Genomic DNA, 21,179 nt, shown 5'->3' on the forward strand with positions numbered 1-21,179 from the left:
GGTAGTGGCCCGTGTCCAATCGCTGCAACGACGACAATAGGCGAACCATAACAATGTCTGGAACTCAGCGCGTGTCCTGTACCTTGCCAACCCCAGCGCGTGGCTATGATCAACACTGGGGGCATGTAATCGACTCCAGATCACGTGGCTGCTTGTTCTGGCTGTGAGTTGAGGGGGTGAACGTTTCTCGTTTTTCTTTCATTTTTTCTGTGACTCCAATTGCATGTGGTGAAAAACGAACGGGTGTTTCACAGGTCATTAACATCGGGGATTCGTTCTAAGCGATATTTGCGCAAAGTACAAAAACTGTTGCATCGCCCCTTTAATTCATTGTAGAAACTGGTGTGCAGAATGTTTCTTTTTGTATGTAATGAATTGTGAGTTTCAAAGGTACACAGATGCAAACACAAGTTGCATTGGGGCCTTTAATGTAGGTAATAGAGGCAAAAAAAATTTTTCACATATTAAAGGAGTTTATGTTCCTTTTTTCTTTTATACAGAACATTTATTTTATTTATCTCATACTGCAGACTAATGGATGGTTCAAGCAAGAAGGACAAAATTGTAGAACCCTTCCACTTCACATGGAACTGGAGGACAAGCAAAGCTGTTATTTTTACAACGTCTAGGACGATGCCTAGAGGACGATGTGTAGGACCACCTCATGGACTGCTTCTAGGACGACCTCAAGGTCGACATCTAGGACGACCTTGAGGGCGACGCCTAGAGTATGACGTCTAGAATGACCTTAAAGGGATACTACAACGAAATTTCGGTGCTCATTTTTTTGGTCTATATGTGTTCAAAGGAGCAGTATCACATCGAACATACCAATATCTTGTTAAAAAAGTCTCGAAAAGGAATTTTAAAACGAATTAAACGATTAGCAAAGAGCACCTGGTGGATGTCGCTAACGCCTCGTTTGTAATGCCCGTCTAGGAACCTTGACAGCTAGTGACGGAGGTTGTCTCGCATCCGGCCACCTCGAGAGATTAGGGGAAGGAGGAACTCCCCTTTTCCCGAGAATGCCTTTTGTGTGTCGCAGAAGTCACTATTGTCCCCCTACAAGATTATAGAAGATTAACCCGTCACTCAGAATTCGTACAAAAGTAGCTGCTTCGGTGGCTGGAACGACTAGGCCATCCTCTCGACGTCAGCCTCGCCGTAGCTTTGCTTGTCTTGTGACAACCTACGTCACGATTGCATTGGATGTCACGTGGTCTCCGCTGAGCCTTCTCCGAGCGCTTGCCAGAGTGGGCCGTTTATAATGAAAAATACAGCCACCAGGCTTAAAATACAGACGTGCGATTGTCTTTTACGGATATTGTGGATCATATTCAACCTACTTTTGAACACGACGGGAATATTTCAAATTTCGTTGAAGTATCCCTTTAAGGACGACCTCAAGGACGACCTTAAGGACAACCTGAGCGATGACGCCTAGAAGGCGACGCCTAGGATGACCTTCAGGATGACTTCTAGCACGACCTCAAGGACGACGCCTAGAGGACAACCTCTCAAATGACCTCAAGGATGACCTCTAGGATGACGTCTAGGACAACCTCAAAGACTACTTCTAGGACGACCTCGAGGACGACGCCTAGGATAACCCCTAGGACGACCTCGAGGACGACGCCTAGGACAACCCCAAGGACGACTTCTAGGACGACCTCGAGGACAATGCCTAGAGATGATAAGGGATCAGGATCTCACTATCTATTAATGTCAAGGAAGGCTGACTCATGCTAGGTTCCCCTATTTTTATTTTTATTTATTCATACCTGCCATGACTAATGGGGAGTTATCTGTCAACATCCGTGGACACATTTTTTCCCAGATCCTAGCGCATAACAGCTTCGCTGTAAAAAGAAAACAAATTGTAGAGCCCTTCCACTTCACGTGAAGATGGAGGACCAGCAAAGCTGTTCCTTTTTAGATGCCTAGAGGACAACGTCTAGGACAACCTCAAGTACGACTTCTAGGACGGCCTCGAGGACGACGCCTAGAAGACGACCTCAAAGACGACTTCTAGGACAACCTCGAGAACAACTTCTAGGACAACCTCGAGGATGACCTCAAGGACGACTTCTAGGACAACCTTGAGAACAATGCCTAGGATGATATCAAGAGATCAGGACCTCACTATCTAGTAATGCCAAGGAAGGCTGACTCATGCTGGTTGCCCCCTTTTTATTTTTATTTATTCATACTTGCCACGACCAGTGGGGAGTCTTTTTGTCAACATCTGCGGACACATTCTTTTCCAGCCATGGTAGAAGAACTACCATGGCCGTCATACAGAGAGTATTTTGCTGTAATGGAGGTGGTTGCTAACAAAAGTGTAAAAAACATACTTTTTAATTTTATGCAATAAAACTTGGTGATGGCAATTTCTAGTTTTTTCTAACTTTTTGTGTTGTAAAAAAGTAACTGAAAAGTAATGTTGTTACTTTTTAAAAGTAACTTTAACGGGTTCCATTTTTTTTTGCAGTAACTGTAATGGTAACTTCGCTACTTTTTTTCTGAAAGTAACTGTAACTTGTTACTTTTTAAAAGTAACTTACCCAAGACTGATGGAGCCCACTGTTTCTAACCAAACAAAACTGAATATTCTTTTTGTTTATCTTGCAAGATTACGATTATATCACAGTGTGATATCAGCCAACTGGAGAATTTGTTAAGCTTTGTGCAACAATGGAAGTGCTGTGCCATTTGTGCCAAATTGTGCCATAAACAAAAGACTGCTACATCCTGCGTCAAAGTGCCATTTTTGCTAAGAACTGCAGCACACCTGCGCCAAAATGGGCCTAAGCAAAACAAAAAATAAAAAAAAAAAAATATTTTATTGTTGCTTCACCCTAATATTCATAGAAGTAGGAGGAAAGAAAATGGAACACATATGTATTTCACCGTGCCTCTGCTCACCGCAGGCACATAGCCAGTGGGGGGCCATGGGGCCTGGGCCCCCCCCCCCCCCAATATCTTCCACTTTGCTGGGACCTCCTTTCCCTTTCCCCCAGTGGCGGATCCAAGTCGCCCCCCCACTCCCAAACAAAGTCGACCCCACTCCCTCCCCCCTTCTCGGAGGGCAATTTGACATGGGCGGACCCCCCTTGCACAAGAAAGAATGCGAGAATAGTACCTTTTAAAATTCCCCCCCCCCCCCCCCCCTTCAAAACTGAGTTCTGGATCCTACCCTGCCCTTCCCCTCATACGGCATTTTGTCATGGGTGGGCCCCCCAAAACAAAATCCTGGCTACGTGCCTGGCTCACCGTATAGACGCTTTCAGGCAGCTGTGCATGGGCGCCGCCATAACCGACCTTCAGTTTTTGTTCCCGCTTATTCCGTTCGCTTCACTTCATCATTACCACAGCAGGACAGGCTATTGCCATTTTAGATTCTACTGCGTTCTTCTCCCCAGCCAAGGCCTTTGTGGAGGCTCGACAACGCCCGCTTCAGTGGCTCGGCATCTCGGTAAGACAAGAGAAGGTCGGCTATGGCGGCTCAATCTGGCGCGCGCTGAAAGCGTCTATACATTGTTTATCTTAGGTCAGAGCACAGTAGAAGGCTTGAACACATACAACCACGAACACACAGACTAAAAGTGCAAGTCAAGGGACATCTGCTGCACTTGATTGGTTTAGTCGATGAAAGACCATGTACGGGAAGATGGACGAATGCCATGATGTTGCTCTTTCACACTGTTTGGTTGACTCGTAGCATCGCCTACACTTCGAATTAAGGTGAAGTGAAGTATAAAGACTGCTCGTCAACTACGCGGTCCGGTTGACACGCTGACAGGTTCGATCACCGGCTCATCTAAATTTCCAGACTAATATGTCAGTCATGTCGAAACTAAAAGTCGCAAGAAAACATTGCAAAATAGTAGGATGGCGGCTAGTCTAATAAGACAGAACCAGGTGCTTGTACTCCTGATGAGATCACTTGATTGTCATGTCTGCCGCGTGCCTCCGTGCTGCCTCTCACCGCCTCTCACCAGCGCACATATGCGAGCTTTACTGCTTTGCACCGGAGTGCTAGGAACAGTGGCTGACATGGGTGAGCGCCTAGATTAGTGCAATAGGCTCAAATTATGCTAGTACCATTACAGATCTACCCTTCTTTGGTTCTGTTTGTAGGTTGATCTCCAATTTAAAAAATGCTGTGCCGAAAAAGAGAAAAAAAGTTTTGGGTTTATATTTGGATAAACACAGTAGTGAAGGTAGTTCCCATGCAGCTCTCGATCGAAAGAGCACCGAACTTTGATTTCACCCTGGTCACAGAGCCGCTAAAGAGCAATGTTACTTTTAAAGCACAAGTGTAGGTCTTCATAATATTTATTGGCAGTTGTTTTTGCAGTTCATAAAATTAGTGTCTTGAGTTTGGTAGCTTCACAAAATTTGTGGGTCACAGTTTTATTGTTAGACATTTTAGTGGATATGCTAGTTTTCGCAGGCATTTTACAGAAATTATATTTACAGGCTAAATAAACTATTGGGTCTAAAGTGAGAGGGGAGAGAGGCTTTATCCCAACTGAGATGTTGTGCTATGATTCATTTTTCTATCATTTTTTTACTACTTATTGTAAATCGAACCTACTCTGACCAGAGCCTTATTTCTAAAAAGATAGCACTGTGTTCCTTTTGCGCCACATCTATTCTAATTAGGACAGGTAATAAGTAATATGCCTCAGTATCAAAGAGGAGCCCCCAGTCATTATCAAAGACAAACTCATTTAGTGATGCAATCACTTTCTCATGTTCGAGTGATGTGCTAACAGATGCTGGCATCCACTCCAAAAGCATCAGCGGCTGCTCCAAACCAATACTCTGCCTGCTACAGTACCTGCTACAAAAGGTCAAATGTTGCTTCCATCACTGTATGTGATTCCTAATTCAGACTATTAATGCGTCAGCATTAGAACGCTCGTTTTGACGAGAAGCCGGCGGAGTCTTTCGTTTGTCAGCGCCGGAGAGAGAGGGAGAAGAAGAAGAGAGGGTGATGCATGCAACACTTCCATTGGTTCAAAGCACTGACGTCAGCATGCGTCAAGCTCTCCCTCTCCCCCCAGTGCTAACAAACTGACAGACACCAGCGGGTTTTCATCAAAATGAGCCCTTTCATTTTCGTCAAAGTCACGCGCACAGCTGCCACATAGCCAGAGAGGAGAGGGCGCCATGCAACACCTCCTAGATAACAAAGCCGTAGTGCTGAATGAGATGGCATCATCAGAAAAGGCCAAATGCTATACAGAGATTGGGAACAAGTGCTGCTTCAGCTCTCGACTTCAAGTCATGTCTGAGCTGAACGTTGACGCAATTGTTGTATGCAATCTGTGCCCAGCGTTGGCCCTATCTGGGGATGCCATCTCATTCACCACTACGGTTTTGTTATCTAGGAGGCGTTGCACCGTGGCGCGGAATGCGGGCATGCCCAGTTGCCACTCTGCCGTCGCTGGTTCTTCACTCTAGGCTTCCATAGTAGCGGTGCGTGGCCTGTGATGTGTATCTGTGTAGCTAAAACGATGGATGCAGTTCCCTTCTTGAGTGATATGGATGTGGTTCTTTCCACGAGAGATATGAACGACCGTATCCAAGGGCATCGAAGTACTCCGACAGGCAGAGTACAGAAAAGGGGTAAAAAAAAATTACAGAAAGATTCATTGATGGGTTTTTAGGAAATCCGTTAGCATGACCCTTCGGAAATACCACAAACGTCCCCCCTTTGGCAAATGCTAACACTGACCCTGTAACTAGGCCAAAAAGAGGCAGCAAGAAATAGAGGAAGCAGAAGAGAAAAGCTAAGGGGTTAGCGTTTCCCAAAGGGGGTCGTGTGTGGTGTTTCCAAGGGCCATGTCAACGCATTTCCTAAGAGTCCACCAGTGGATCTTCCTGTAACTTTTCAAAATGCCAAAATTTCGCAGAGAAGTATTGCTACAAAGGAGACTTTAACTAGCCTGAGCAATGCAAAAATGAACTGTCTCCTATTGTAAATTTCCAGTTTGTCTGCATACAACATGAACTAGCCTGTAAAACCTACAAGTGCAGGTTAGTATAGCTCTCTTAACGACGCCCCCCTCCCTACCTTGGACGCCTGTGCAGCGGAAGCGCTTTACAGAGGTAAAACTAAGCACTGGCAGCTTTCCAAGAAGTGTTGACAAAGTGTGTAACCGTAGAGAACCCAGGAGTACATAGAGAGTTGATGGCAAACGCCGTTCATGGATAGGAGGTAGTAAGAGGTATGGTTTTTTCAATGCAATTAGTCAATCGGTCACCAATATCAGTCGACCTCATTGTCATGGCCAGAAAGAGAATATGACCCAAGAGGCAATGTAGCTGACTGCCAATTTCTGAACACACCACGCTGGCGGGCCAACTCGGCGAAGAAAGTCGCATATCAGATTGGCATTTCTCCAGTGATTCACAGAGTTCCCGCGATGGTTTGCTGCACTGCCTCGGCTACCTGTACTCCCTTCTGCTCTAGACTTTACGGGGCATTTTTCTGGGCCGTCGTAAGTCGACTGTTAGCGAAACACATTTATTTAGTAAAGAAACATGGTTGCAGGCGATGGGCCTTTTTATCCACGGCACCTTCCAAGTGGCGACGGAGAGGACCGTCTTTGCCATGCCAGAGACTGCCATAGGTGAGCTCTCTTGCTTCTCTTCTTCCTTTTTATGCGATGTAGATGTCGATGCAACATAATGTGGGTGTCCTTCCTTACAGCGTCGGCCGTACTAGGCCTGTACTGGGCGAGTGTCGTGTTGTCGAAAACGAACGGAGCGTTTATCGTAGAGATGCCTTTGGCGTCAGGAGAGGGCGAGTACAGCAGTGATACCTTTGACCGTTAACAGTCTTGGTTGAGGGTTGAGGCACAGTGCAGTCGGCCAATTGCAATTGCGGTAGAGATCCTGCGTTTGCACTTCTTGTCACCTGTTCTTTCTCGCATTCGGTCGCCCGTTCCGCCGGAGAAGGCCAAGCAAGCTGCGGCTGCTCGATGAAGTAAATGCGCCCGTCAAAGAGAACGTCGTCAGCGTGTAGGTGCCGACGTTCTGACGCCAGGTGTTAGGACGGCACGCATTCGACGTCAAGATCATGCCATGCGCAAACATGAAGGGGACGTAGAAGAGAATGTTACTGAGCGAAGAATGGACAGACCAGTGCTATCCCGTGTGTGATTGGACGCAGTTTATGCAAGACACAACTCGACGCAACATCACCCGAATTCCCAGTTAATCGTGACCACGGTGGGAGAAACACATTTAGGTGATGACTCTCCGTCCGACGTGGCGGCCACATTATGTTCGGCGCGCCGAGCGCGCTTCACTCGCACAAGAGATGGCGCCCAAGTATGGGGTCCCTCCCAAACCGACCGCTCCGGTTGTTTCCCCCAGTGGTGGTCCCGCATTCCCTCGCTCACTGCTTCTTGTTGTACCTCACCGCCATCACGTCACCTCCAAGTCGCCAGAACCCGTAAATCTGCGTTCTCTTCTCCTGCTTTTTCTTCTTCTTCGGGTAAAGGCTTCTTTTTTCTCCTTCTTCTTCGGGTTAAGGCTCACCTTCATGCACGACGGTGGCACCTGTGATAGACACAGCACCAAAGCAAAACACGAGGCCAGCCGCTGGCCACACATTACCACCACACCACCACATCGCGAAAAAGGAGAGCATGCTACGCCGCCGACACCGTAGCTGCCGAGTAGGGACCCCATACCACAGCGCCCTCTGCGGCGGCGCAGAACTAACTACTCCTGGTTTGAGGCTAGCTCTGAACACAATCTGTTGGCTCGTTCCCCACGGAAAGAGCAGCAAGTGGCATCACCTAAATGTGTTTCTTCCATCGTGATTGCGATGCAGCATTGTCAAAATGTTGCACCAACCAACGCCGTCCGTGCAAATTTTCGTAACCAGTTTTTTCTTTCTTTTTTTTTTTTTTAAGATTGTTTGTAAGTAAACGTGGTAGATAATATAAGCTTCAAATTGGCACGCTATTGTCACTGACAGGATGAGTACAGCAAGGTGACTTTCTCAGATGCCCGGCTTCAATCATGCGCTCATTGCCTCGCTTTGGTTGTGCTTGCATGCTCGAGGTTCACGAGATGCCGAAGTGTTATCGAAAGTAGGAAGCTCTTGCTGGAGGTTGGACAACTGAAGGACCTGCCTGCCATTCTCGTGCTATCGGCAACTATAGCGTGCTGTTGTTTAGTTTCTTTTGCTTGATCTTTGTAAATGTTGCTACGATTTCGAAACTGTCCGTAGCAACGTCACGTCTTTGTGAGGGAAAGAAAGGCAATGGCTGGACACGCGTGCAGGCTACTTCCCGGACGTCGGGAGCAGCTACGTTCTTCCCAGGCTACCGGGGAAGCTGGGCCTCTTCTTGGGGCTGACGGGGTGTCGGCTGGTCGGCTGGGAAGTTTTCAAGGGGCGCATCGCCACGCACTTCTCCTCCTCCCAAAGGGTGGGCATCCTCTCTTTGTTTCTGTGGGGACCTCGAGGCCTGCACTCACTGCCATCACCTCAGAAACCAAGCGTAGCTTACCTATGGTCCTGCAATGCGAATTACCGTATTTTCTGGTCTCTAAGTTGTACCAGTGTATGCATCGCACCTTCTTATAAGCATAGCAGGTGTTGCTAGATAAGTCGCACCTTTGTGTAAGTTGCACTTGTATATTTGTACGGTTGGCGTGGCAGAACTGCATCTACGAGCCCGTACGCGTGTATTGTAACCGCAATATGTGTGGAAGCGGGAGCCACTTCCAATGCTCTTGCAGATTAGTCAAACAATAAATATGACCCCCTTGGCAGATTTTTGTAGCTAAGGCTCCTACTTATACAAGAATATGCACTTATGTTGCATTGTCGCAGAACACGCACCAACGAAACTTTTGGAAAAAAATGTGACTTGTACATTAGAAAATGCAATAGTCACTGATCCAACGAAGGGGAGCAGAAAATAATACTTTTGTTTTTTGGCATTGCACTCGAACTTCATAAGAAAAGCTAAAGTAGTTTACAAATGGAAAATGTGTAGTACTGTTGAATTTTTGGCGGGTTGGTTATGTATTAAAAAACTGAAAGCAGCGCAAAGACGGATAGAGGAAGAGCAGAGGTACATGAACAGCAGCGCCCTGTTTGTGTACTTCTGCTCGTCCTTTATCCCCTTTCTCAGTTTTTAGTTTCTCGAGGGAAATTGTGAATGACTGCCGTGGGCTCTCCACTCTCCTTTCGGTGGATCTAGTACCAAGGAGTGCCAAAGCACGGGTACTGCTACAACTGAAAAGACTGTCTCGAGTCGTTCAGATAGTAGGCGAGTTGTGGTAGCCTAGTCTGTGTTGCATGGACGGAAACTGAGTCTGTCACCTTACTTAAATTAATATGCTTCTTGCCAGATTTTGAAATTTCAGTATGGTGACAGCAGCAGGGAATTGTTCCCCGGAGTAAGGTTTGCCTCTTTCCATAAGTGGCACTCTGTTGCTGCTTGATTGAGTGCTTTTATTTGGCCAAGAATATTGAGTGGTGGACATTAAACATATTGGAAGAATCATTTTAGGGATCCTAATTGGATATGAATAGAATACAGTTGCACCATTAAAAATAATGTTAAATATTTAATCAAATATTTCGTTCAAAATGAGAAGGCTGTGGTATTAGAAAATTATGGCGTTCCTAATTGGGTTCAAAAGAAAGCTTTGTTTTACTTAATTTTAGTATTATTTAATGACACATCGAATGTAGGAAATGGTGTGATAGGAGCTGAGTACCTAATCAATTCTCCCATATTTTTCCAAATGAAAGATGCGTACAATGTCATGGAAGGAAAGTAAGCTTTTAATCAAACGTATGGCACACCTCATGTTCTATGGAAGCTAATAGAAGTTGGTTAGGTGGACTATTTCTGATTAATTAAAAACTACAATTGGAAATATTTGAAAATCACATCACTGTTGTATCCTCATTTTTATCTAGAATTCGAAAATGAAAATTGGACATTTTCAGTTCATTAGGGCAATAGAGCACTTCTGATACTTTCAAAATGGTGCAGTTTGGTTTGTGTCGTGTATAGCGAAGTAGGATCGGGTAACGTGTACAGACATGGACCTTCAGCTGTTTCAGAACGACACACAGGAACTTGCTAAAGTGAGAGCTTTTATCTTTGCACACTGCTGCGCTGTAGGAAAGTGACACTTCGGACGCTGCCACTATAGGTGTCGCTTCTCTGCATTGCATCAGAATCATGTGGGGAAGAGCACAAAATGGATCAAAGTTTGCCCTTCTACAAGTTTGAAGAACATTCAGAATTATTGCAAAAGTAACCTAACTTTTTGTAGCGTGGTCTGCACTGGCCGAGGTTGAGCAGTCTTGTGGCTCCCAAAGAGCCGTGCTGCGCATGCGCGAGGAGCAGTGACGTCACACGGCGCACAGCTGGCGCGCCGGAGCCACTGCCACCGTGCGTTCCGCTGCCGCCGTGCGCGCCTCGCCGGTCTGCGCATTTCAGAGGAGTGACGTCATAGCCGCGGCAGACGCATTGGCGCCGCCGCGTGCCCAGCTCTGCGCCTCTGTTGCGCAGTAGCCAAGTCTGACGCTGCACCGGAGCCGCTTGATAGCGCCTCTCATTTTGTGCGCATAAGCTCACACTACGTATATCCTGGCATAGCCGAGCTAAGCCACCACAATTTTTTTTTAATGCCACATTTAATTTGAAAGGTAAATCAAGTGCACTTGTCTTGGAATTCATATTTTAAATGTTTGTGAATATTTGCACGGCTTAAAATTAACTGGTGGGCTAGTTGGTTAAACATGATGTGAAAAAGCGCAAATGGTTAAGAAGAGAAGAAGGAGACAAGACGGGGGTGCTCTGTCCTGTCCCCTTCTTCTCTTCCTAACTATTTGTGCTTTTTCACATCATAACATCATTTGCACGTGCCTAATGAACATGTACTAAATGTAAGGTGTCTCAATCATATTTTATTTATTTTACAATATATTTGTACACACTTATTTTTCTGCAAAGCTCGAGCATGTTGAAGGCGACCTGATGCGTATGGCGAGCCCCAACATTTCGGATATTGGCAAGATCCTCCAAAAGAATCAGGACCTGGTGAGCACCACACTCAGTTGTATAATGACTTTTGGAGTTCTTTTTCATGTCTGTTGCTAAACACGACTTCTGACAGAGGGGTCCTGAAAGTTTTAGCTTGCAAGGAACCAACCCCTGTCTGCCTAGAACGGCAACAGACGAGCACCTCCCAGTCCTGTCTTGATGCGGGAGGGCAGTGCAGTGCAGAAAACTGTTGACTTTGGAAAAAGTAGTGCACATATACTAGGGAGCATATACAACATATAGAGCATGCCCACGAATTCGGAGAAAGCCTTTAAGCTGACCGCATTAATCAGCTTGCTAACTTATCGTACCACGATTTACCACAGAGGTTGCCAAAGGTGATGTAAGTGTCACATCAAAATTTCAAAGAACACACTTCCCGAGTAAAAAGTAAAAGAATGATAATTGATTCCTGTCTCTTGTCTATGCACACTTTGACTGGTGCAATAACCAACAGATGGTGGCAGCGGCCCCAGCGTTGGCTTACATGCCAAAAGCAAACAATGTTTTCAAATCATAAATGCTCTATAAATCATTAACTTGCTAAAGGATCGATGGTTCGTTGAGTATTTTTCATCTATATGTCATCTGCTTTTGGCGTGACTGGGTGGTAAGCCGACGCCGGGTCCACTGCCGCCGTCTGTCGGATGTTCCAGCAGTCTGAGGGTGCATGGATAGCATACAGGCGTCGTAGGTAGAGAAAATCAGTTATCGACTTTTTACTTTTAACTCAGTCTGTTCTTTGAAATTTCGATGCAATACTTCCACCACCCTCAGGCACCTCTGTGGTAAATCGTAGCGTGATATGTTACCTAGCCGCGGATATGCGGTAGTTATGCACCAGTGGGTGGCTCTGATTTGGTAAGATATTGCTTAAACTGGGAAGACACCTTACTTGGGGCCCTGGACAGTCGAGAAAATTTCGGAGCTCGAGGAACCCTTAAAGCTACTTTGGGGAGCACTTGCATTCCTAAGAACGTAGCTTGAGAACTTGTAACATGATATAATTTTCTGCGCAGTGGCCTGTTAAATTGGTTGTTTCTGAAATGTTGTTTAACTGAGGGATTGCAAAAGTGACTGGAAAGCCTATTTTTAGTCAATCAAGCCTTCCACGTGCAACAAAATCCTATATGTAGAAAGACTTGGGAAAGTCACTAAGGAAACACGTCGGGCGATTTTGGAGAAACACAATGAGAGTCAGATAAATTTATGACTAGATGTCACTTCATTGAACGCTTAACACCGGTGTCCACAAGGGCCGAAGAAGACCTTTTCATACTGGTGAAGGCTTGATCGATAATTATACAAATATTGGTGAAAGCTCCAAACATGGGTTCTGTTCTTTCCAAACTTAGAGGAGGTCACGGTTGGTTGCTTGCACCAGCTTAGAAAAAGACGGCGCTATCTGGGGTCCATCCCACAATCTTCATGGCACATTTTCAGGCAATTTCCTGTGAAAGCGGGTCTTGCCTAGAAGTAACGCCTGCGGAAGCGAGCTCCACGGGTGCTGCTTCTCCGCTCGATACCTGTCCCGTCACAACCTTTGAAAAGTATGAATATCGCAATTCATCTTGAAGCGATTATCAAATAGCATATTATTCGAAAATTCGAATATACTTGCACTATCGTACAAATTTTATTTATTTTTATTCAAACAAACTTGCATGCCTGAGGTTAGACAGGCATGCATCTTCGCTAGACATCTGTGTTTGTTGACGGCTGTCCTTGCTATTGACCATTTTAGAACTAGACCTCTCCAGAATAGTAGGGGAACATTGGTTTGAAAGGGACTGTCTTTTAAAGAATGAAATGCTTTTTATTGAATCCTCCCAATCCCAAAATTTTGTCCATCCATTTGTCCGTCCGTCCGTGCATTTTCGGCTGAATTTCGCGGGGAAATCGACATCACGACTAATACAATTCAGTTTCTCCGCTAATAGGTATGTTTAGCTGGAATTCGACTTGCCGTGATGATTAGCCCCCAATATTATGTCCCCCCGGTCGTAAAACTCGCCCGCACAGATCACATTACTCTACCTTTCGCAAAGTTTTTAGAACGCAGCTCTTAGGCACTTGTTTCCGGCTTGAGCGACGTCGGCGTAATTGCGCATTGCATTATGGGACGTTTCCCATAATGACGTCACACGTCCTGTCGCGTGTGACGTCATGAGGGTCACTCGTGACGTCACCGCGTTTGCATCTTGGGTAAATTTCCCCGCTAAATTTAGCATAAAAATTTTCCCGCTAAATTTACCGTAAAAAATTTTCCCGCTAAATTTATTGGAAAAAAATTCCCCGCCAAGTTCAGCGCAAAAAAAATTCCCCGCTAAGTTTAGCACAAAAATGTTCCCGCTAAATTTAGCGGGGAATTTTTTCTGCTAAATTTAGCAAGAAATTTAACAAAAACTCCCGCTAAATGGGAGAGCAGCAGGAGAGGAGGGTACTGATGAGGAGGAGAGGCATGCCGTCCCCTCCGTAGCCTCCCCTCCCCCTCCTCAAAAGCTGCGCTCTATTTCGGCGTTACAGGGAGTTGTAGACGTCTTTCATTTTTTAATCAAATGTGTTCAAATTAAAGTTAAACACTTATACATTGCTAATGGCGTCTTTCATAAATCCTAGTCATCTATGAAAAAAAAAAAAAAAGATTTTCCTAACATTGTTGCATTTTATTTAACATTTTTTCTCAATGTATTGAAACCTGAATTTTCTGTTCCATGACAAAGAATTGATGCAAAAAGTTAAAACAATTACCGTAAAATAGCGGAGAAGCGCCCACCCCACTTCCACTAGAAACTGGGTTAATCTAGATATGGGCGCTTGTCCGATCAAATATGGTGCATAATCTATAATTTGCAGAATTTCCAAGTTTGGGAAATGTTAATAGCGGGCACTTGGGAACAAAGTGAGCGCTTCCACAGTTTTTACGGTTGTGAAAGTCACGCAGCCGCTTTCCTTAACAGCACTTTGAATTATTGAAAGGATATACTGCTCCTTTGATCTTTTTTTATTATTATTATTTACAGAAAACCTAGCAGCACCGAAGCATTAGAGCACATGAGTTAGTTTTACTATAAATATAAATAATGCAAACCCTTGCTTTTAAAAAGCAACAGGGCAGCCGTGTCGAGCAGTATCGTCCCACATTTCTGCCGTTGCAGTGCGAGACAGAGTTCCGCAAGGAGCTTGACTTCGAGCAGCTGATGGGCCGAATCAACTCGGCCTTCAACGCCCCCAGTGTCGACGCAATTGTAGAGAACCTCAGCAAGGATGCCTCGGAATGGGCCCAGGCACAAGCAAAGATCCTCCGGAAGATGGTGAGCTGTGCCATGCTTGCTTGCATAAAGAACGAGCCACGCCACCCAAGATGGGCCTGGCTTGTTCATCGACACACCAGGGTGATGGATATTTTTTTTCTTGCCATCCTTTTAAATCGGTCTATTTTATTTTATTTTTTTTTTGTGCAAATGATTGTTAGTATAACCTAAAAAGTATTCCCAGGGGGGAGTGTCGTATTATTGTTTATGTGGTCTGTAGGTCTGCAGTGCTTTATTGCTTCAATGTCAAGAACAAGGGGAGGGTGTTCCTCAAAACCAATAAGTTCAGAACCCCTGTATACAAAGGAAAATATGCTACCTATGTTTCTTAAAATGGAATACATAAAAACTACCGTAAAATACTGGGCAAGCGCCTACTCAAAATTTAGAGATAATTGCGAAAAAATGGGGGATGGGTGCTTGTCTGGTCATCAATTTTACATATAAATGTACTGTGCATATTTTCTCAGATCTTAGAAATTCGGATATGGGCGCTTAATGTGGAATGGGCGGATGCGCGGTATTCTATGTTATATGAGTGCTTTTTGAATGAAAAAATCATGAGCCATTCCACTCTGTGAAAGCAGACGACCAGTGAAGTTGTTTAGCACACGACACAGACGTGACACAGATTTTTTAACAAAGGTACGAACATATATTTATGCACAATCTCCATCGGTGGTGTTTGCCGCTCGCCACCGCTGCTGACATTCTCATTGCCATCTCCGCCGTTACTCTTCGTAGGCGCATTGCTCTTCGGGAGTCCAGACTATACGCGGCCTCCCCGTTACGACGAAAGGAGAAAAAAAAAATTGAAAATGGAGAATGGCAACTTGTCTTTTTGGTCTTTTTATATACATTCGCATAGACGACTATCGCTGCCCCGAGGAGCTGGAGGAAACTAGACACGCGCGACGGGACCGCCACCCCGGGAGAGCAGAAGGAAACTAGACACGCTAGCACTTGGAAGGACGACAAAGAGAGGGCGCTGCAAGTTTTTGTTGATGCACATGAAAAATCCACAGAACCCTAGCCATCTACAGCTTTGCTGCAAAATATACGATATACGAGCAGTAATGTACGTAATCCAGATTTCCGACAGGTCTTGGTGGAGCAGCGTTTTTCAAAGGATAAGGAAGTGCTGGGTCTACGGATTAATTTGTTTACGAGTTTTTATCTTTGTGGGCCCAGAAGATAGCTACTGTAGAGCGATTCCCACTCCATGATGTTGAGGAGTCAAAATTTGTCTACTAAGCCAATTTTGGGGTTCTGCACAAATACTCAAAGTTTCGACTACCAGTAGTTTAGAATAACACACTACCTTAAACTCTCGTAAGGGCGCCCTCCCCTGTAAAATCGCCCATCCCGTTTTTCTGGCTAAATATTGTGGGATCTTGCTACCAACAGAGGTACTGATAGAGTAACCAAAGGGTTATCTCTACCGTGGCGGCGATCTCAAAGGAGATGTCAAACCTAGTAGCACGGTCCCCACATCTCCACGGCAATATAGACGACGTTTAGGGCTACATTACCGCGGGTCGGTTCGATGCATTACCTCCACTCGGTGCCAATGATCGACTACCTTGTCTCACTCTCTCGAATATAGCGGAAGAGAAGACACACGTACCAGAGTAAGGGCAGAGTCCAAGAGCATTTATTATAACACTCTTCTAAAAGAACTACTATGTCCCCATCCAAAATGCCCCCCGCACCGGTAAGGTAAGAAAAGGTCCTTACCTGCCAGACGTGGGGTTTCGGAGAGCCAAGATCGGGGAAGCATTGGAGAAGTCGCCGATACCCGTCCTACCTCTTTCGCGGTCACCAGACGAGTCCCCCTCTTGAAGGCGGGAAAACAAGAGGCGAAACCTCCTCACCTGTCAGCAGTGATTCGCATCCAAGTGGGGTAACGAAAAGATGTCCTCTTGTGAGAGAATGAGAGGAAGATCCTCCAAGACAGGGGACCCTCCTCTTCATGAACAGGTCGGGGCTCATGGCGAAGGAAACCGAGTCTTCCGACCCGCAGCCGTTATCGCAGCCGTCAGGGAATGGAGATCACAGGAATCCCGACATCCCCCCCTTCCTTAAAACCGTAGGTAAGTCTCAATAAAGAATAAAGGAGGCCCACCTGCTCTCATAAAATAAAATATCTCTATGCGCACCCCTAACAAACACACGCGACACCCAGCGAGCGTCTTCACAGTGTCCGCTGTCAACAGCTGGCCCACAGGACCGAAGACCCAGAAAGCTCAAGTCCAGGTGCACGAACGCAGCCATTACAACCTCGCACAGCATCACAGGCACCGTGCTGATACAGCTGGACCCAGGTGTCGCGGTACGAGCTGGCCTGCAGTGGAGGGCGGTCAGGCGGTCGCGAAGGTGGCAGCACCGAAAGGCCAACGACCGCCACCCACCAGCGGAGACCAGCTGGGGGAAGTCCCAAAGACACACCGCCCAGAGGGTCGGCGCCATATCGGCCGCAGTGGGTTGGTGAAGGGGGGTGGACGACCTTGGAGCAGACCTGTGAAGTCGTAATACACCAGCAGACAACCGACCCCGAAGCCGGCCGCAGCTCTCCCCAAAGGGAAAAGGGGCGCCGCAGCCTCCAAACGAGGGGGGCGCGCGCAACCGACGCTTGCCTACCGGATCGCAAAGGCGGCAGAAGCGGGCAGGAGCAAACGACAAACAAAACCACAAAAAGGAGGCCAATTTGTCAACGGTGACAGGAAGGTGCTTTATTGTGATGCGGACCCAATGAACGATCACAGGACACATACCAGAGTGACCCGCTTGGACACCGGAAGAAGAAACCATAAAGGGGGCCCCTTCGTTTGAAAGGCATCCACATACCAAGCAAACTAATTGAGTTAGCTTACTGTGGACACTGGGGAGAGAGCTTCTAGGAAAAACGCCGAGTTCTCAATCCTTTGCGCAGGCAGCTAAAACAGAAGATGCCTACAATACCCGGTTTTACAGTTACCGGAAGAGTCCGTTGACTATAAACGGCCAAAAACAGATAACAGTACGCAGCTGGCCCGTCTTCTGAAGTCGAAGTAAATTGATACGGGGACTGCAAAGGGACGGATAAAAATAAACCGCTCAAAGGAGTGGCACTGCGGGTTGCTGATTGGCATTAGTCGCTCAACCATAAGTGGCGAGATCAGGACGCTCGTGGTACGGGGCGATCAAAGGCAAGGAATTTCTGACAAATGCCGGACAAGGGGATTGAGGCCAGGAGCCACGACCACGATAAAGGAAGCCATGGCTCCACGTTGGGCGCCATTTTATGTGGGATCTTGCTACCAACAGAGGTACCGATAGAGTAACCAAAGGGTTATCTCAACCGCGGCGGCGATCTCAAAGGAGACACCAAACCTAGTAGCGCGGTCCCCACATTATAGACGACGTTTAGGGCTACAAACCGCAGGTCGGTTCGATACATTAACTCCGTTCGGTGCCAATGATCGACTACCTTGTCTCACTCTCGAATATAGCGGAAGAGAAGACACACACGTACCAGAGTAAGGACCAAGTCCAAGAGCATTTATTATAACACTCTTCTAAAAGAACTACTATGTCCCCATCCAAAATGCCCCCCGCACCGGTAAGGTAAGAAAAGGTCCTTACCTGCCAGACGCAAGGTTCTGGAGAGCCAAGATCAGGGAAGCATCGGAGAAGTCGCTGATACACGTCCTATCTCTTTCGCAGTCACCGGACGAGTCCCCTTCCCGAAAGCAAGAAAATAGAGGCGAAACCTCTTCGCCTGTCAGCAGTGATTCGCATCCGAGCGGGAGAACGGAAATCGGTCCCCCCAAGAGAGGGTGAGGGGAGGGCCCTCCAAGACAGGGGACCCTCCGCTTCCCGAACAGGTCGGAGCGGCGAAGGAGGCTGAGCGTTCCGACTCGTGGCCGTTATCGCAGCCATCGGGGAAAAGAGGATCCCCACAATATCTAAAGCATAATAATTTTGAAATATCGCCCACCCCCTATTCATGTCAGACATCATGCGATGTCGGACGGGAATCACATCAACTGTGCGATCCGCAGTACCGGTACGTCTAACAAGACAGTTTTTGGGGGGTCACGTGTTTTTGTCCGTGATCTGCGCGTGCAATATTGGTTCATGTGACATGCAAGTTGATCCCGCGTGTTTATTGCATCGTAAAATGAGAGTGCTGCGTCCGCGATCCGGGGTATTTGTTCCCTTGGCATAAACGCTCTTAGTGGGTTTCCGCGTTTTTGTTCACGATCTCCGCACGCGATATTGGTTCTCGTGACATACGAGTTGTCCCAAATGTTTGTTGCACTGTGAAATGTAAATCTGCTGCATCCGCGATTTGCAGCATCGGTTCCCATAACATGTGAGTTCGCAGAAGTTTCCCGCATGACCTTCGCACCGTGTACTATGTTTGCACGATCATAACGCACAATTTTTTTCGTTGAAATCGCCGCCCAAAACTACATGCGCGTTACAATCGAAACGAAAATGAAAAATGAAAAACGCAGTTCCCGATGTAAGGTGGCTAGCCCCATCGAAAGCGTAGCGGTTTGTTTACATTCGCCATTTTGGTATTCATATCGCGCGCATTCTCTCGCACCTACAGACTCGTGTCCGCCGTTTTCAGATGGAAAAGAAAATCCACTGGGAGCCTTTATTTAAACAAAAAGCCGTCACGCTGGCGGGAAAGATAACAACAGTGCGGCACTGCGTGACCTCACAATCCCAGCGACCTGACGAGCCCGCAAAATGTTGTTTGGAAGACGATCCTCCCAAAGACGATAGGCGCGCACTTGTACTATCACGATGTAGATGAGTGCGAGTACTGCTCTGCGTGGCTCGCGGTACTATCAGTACCCCTCGGCGATTGCACTTTGAAGTATAAGTACACCTTGCGGTCGAGACATATTGTCTCTAGCGATCGCCGCACCACTCTGCACTTTTAGGTTGTCTGCTAGCAAAAAAAGGTCGGCGAAACTGCGAAGCTGTTCACCAATGAAAAAGCACATTTTTTGCTACCAATGTGCGCCAGCAGAAATACCTTGTATAAATATTTTTAGGGTCATCTTTTTGATTAGGAAGTTTTAGTAGATTATTCCTATGACTCTGATAGCAATACCCGATACTTCGTCGACGCCTTTAAGCATGCATCATAATGTTATCAGAGGTATCAAAACAAACAACTAAGACTGCCTATTATTTTCTTCGGCTGAGTTTTTCGAGAGCAAAAGACCGCCAATGTGCAAAGGCAAGAAGTTAGTGCGGTGCGAGCGTGGGAGATATCCTTCATCATGGAAAACAGCGCGAAATAACCAATGATGTCATAGAAGAAACACATGGTACGTCCTCGTCATTTTTAGCGTGCTGTTTTAAAGATATCACCCACGCTCGCACCGCGCTAACTTCTTGCCTCTGCGCATTGGTGGTCTTTTGCTCTCGCAAAACCCACGCAAAGGAAATAATAGGTAGTCTTAGTTGATCAATTTGATACCTCCGATAACAATATTATACATGCTCAAAGGCGTCGCTGAAGTATCGGGTATTGTTATCAGAGTCATGGGAATGATCTACTAAAACTTCTAATCAAAAAGATTATCCTAATAATATTTATACAAGTTATTTATGCTGGTGCACACTGCTAGTGAAAAATGCGCTTCGTCATTGGTAAACAGTTTCGCCGACCGTTTTTTGCTATCAGACGACCCGGAAGTGCAGTGTGGTGCGGCAATCACTAAAGACGATATGTCTCGACTGCAAGGTACACTTATACTTCAAACAGCAATCGCCAGGGGGCACTGATAGTACCGCTGGTCATGCGGAGTGGTGTTTGCATTCATACTGATCGTGATAGTACATGCGCAAGGAGCACGGCCTGAAATCACCTCTGTGGACAGCGAAGAACCATCGTCAGACTCTGACAATGGCGACTAGTGCATGGCATTTCTTTTTGGGTTGGCGTTCGTTTCATAAAATCCGTTCTATGGGGTATGTTTTCAGTCTTCATTATTTTACCTGTGCAGTAAAGTCAGCCACAATTTACTTTTTGAATATCTGAAAGCTAAATCCGCCTGCGCGTTACAATCGGGGGCGCGTTAGAATCGTGCAAACACTGTAAAGTGAATCTGCTGTGTCCGCAACCCCTTTTACTATGACACAGGATGTCGTAGCAAATTTCCGCGTATCTATAGCATCATAAAACGCACATTTTCCGTGTCCGCAATCCACAGTATCAGTTCCCGTTTTATATGGTTTGTAGCGTATAGCCCTATGTCTTATCGCCTTTTTTATAAATTTTTGCTGTTGCATCCCCAAAGATAGCCACCCTATGTTTTTCCCAATTTATCTCTTCATTTCGGGTGGTCGTTCTTACAGGATTTTATGGTATTCAATATTCACTTAAAAAATATTCAGCCAAAATAGCGCTTCACTTCGAACTCAAAATTTACTTTTCTCACATGCCTACAGGCTTGCAGTCTGGGAGCTACACGAATAAAACCTCTTGTGATGCTTCTAATAATGCGGCAGCTAACACATATTTGGGTTAACGCACTTATCGAACAGGTTGTTTATACCGCGACAGTGCAGCAAACTGGTTACTGCGACGTCTGTGCTGCTCCCATCACTGTTTCCTGTCGCGTGCAATCCTTGATCCGAGGAAGCATAGCCAGTAACGTTGGCGTGTGGACTTCGTAGGGTGTGTTCATACGTGTGGTTTCCAGACGTAACTCAGCATAACCACCGGATATAACAGTGACACTTTTTCCTAGTTCCT

The 21,179-nt window shown here is 46.3% G+C and overlaps 1 protein-coding gene across 1 annotated transcript in view; it reads left to right on the top strand.

The window, feature by feature from the left end:
• LOC8034811 (3-hydroxyisobutyryl-CoA hydrolase, mitochondrial) overlaps positions 1-21,179 on the top strand; it is a 47,609-nt gene that overhangs the window by 20,061 nt on the left and 6,369 nt on the right. Inside the window, exons 6-9 of the mRNA XM_029968460.4 lie at positions 6,566-6,644; positions 8,311-8,456; positions 11,010-11,096; positions 14,258-14,413. Coding sequence (XP_029824320.2) covers positions 6,566-6,644; positions 8,311-8,456; positions 11,010-11,096; positions 14,258-14,413 — 468 coding nt within the window. The remainder of the gene's footprint in view (positions 1-6,565; positions 6,645-8,310; positions 8,457-11,009; positions 11,097-14,257; positions 14,414-21,179) is intronic.

The sequence above is a fragment of the Ixodes scapularis genome, unplaced genomic scaffold (genome assembly GCF_016920785.2).
Source record: "Ixodes scapularis isolate PalLabHiFi unplaced genomic scaffold, ASM1692078v2 PGA_scaffold0__279_contigs__length_252992795, whole genome shotgun sequence".
NCBI lineage: Eukaryota > Metazoa > Arthropoda > Arachnida > Ixodida > Ixodidae > Ixodes > Ixodes scapularis.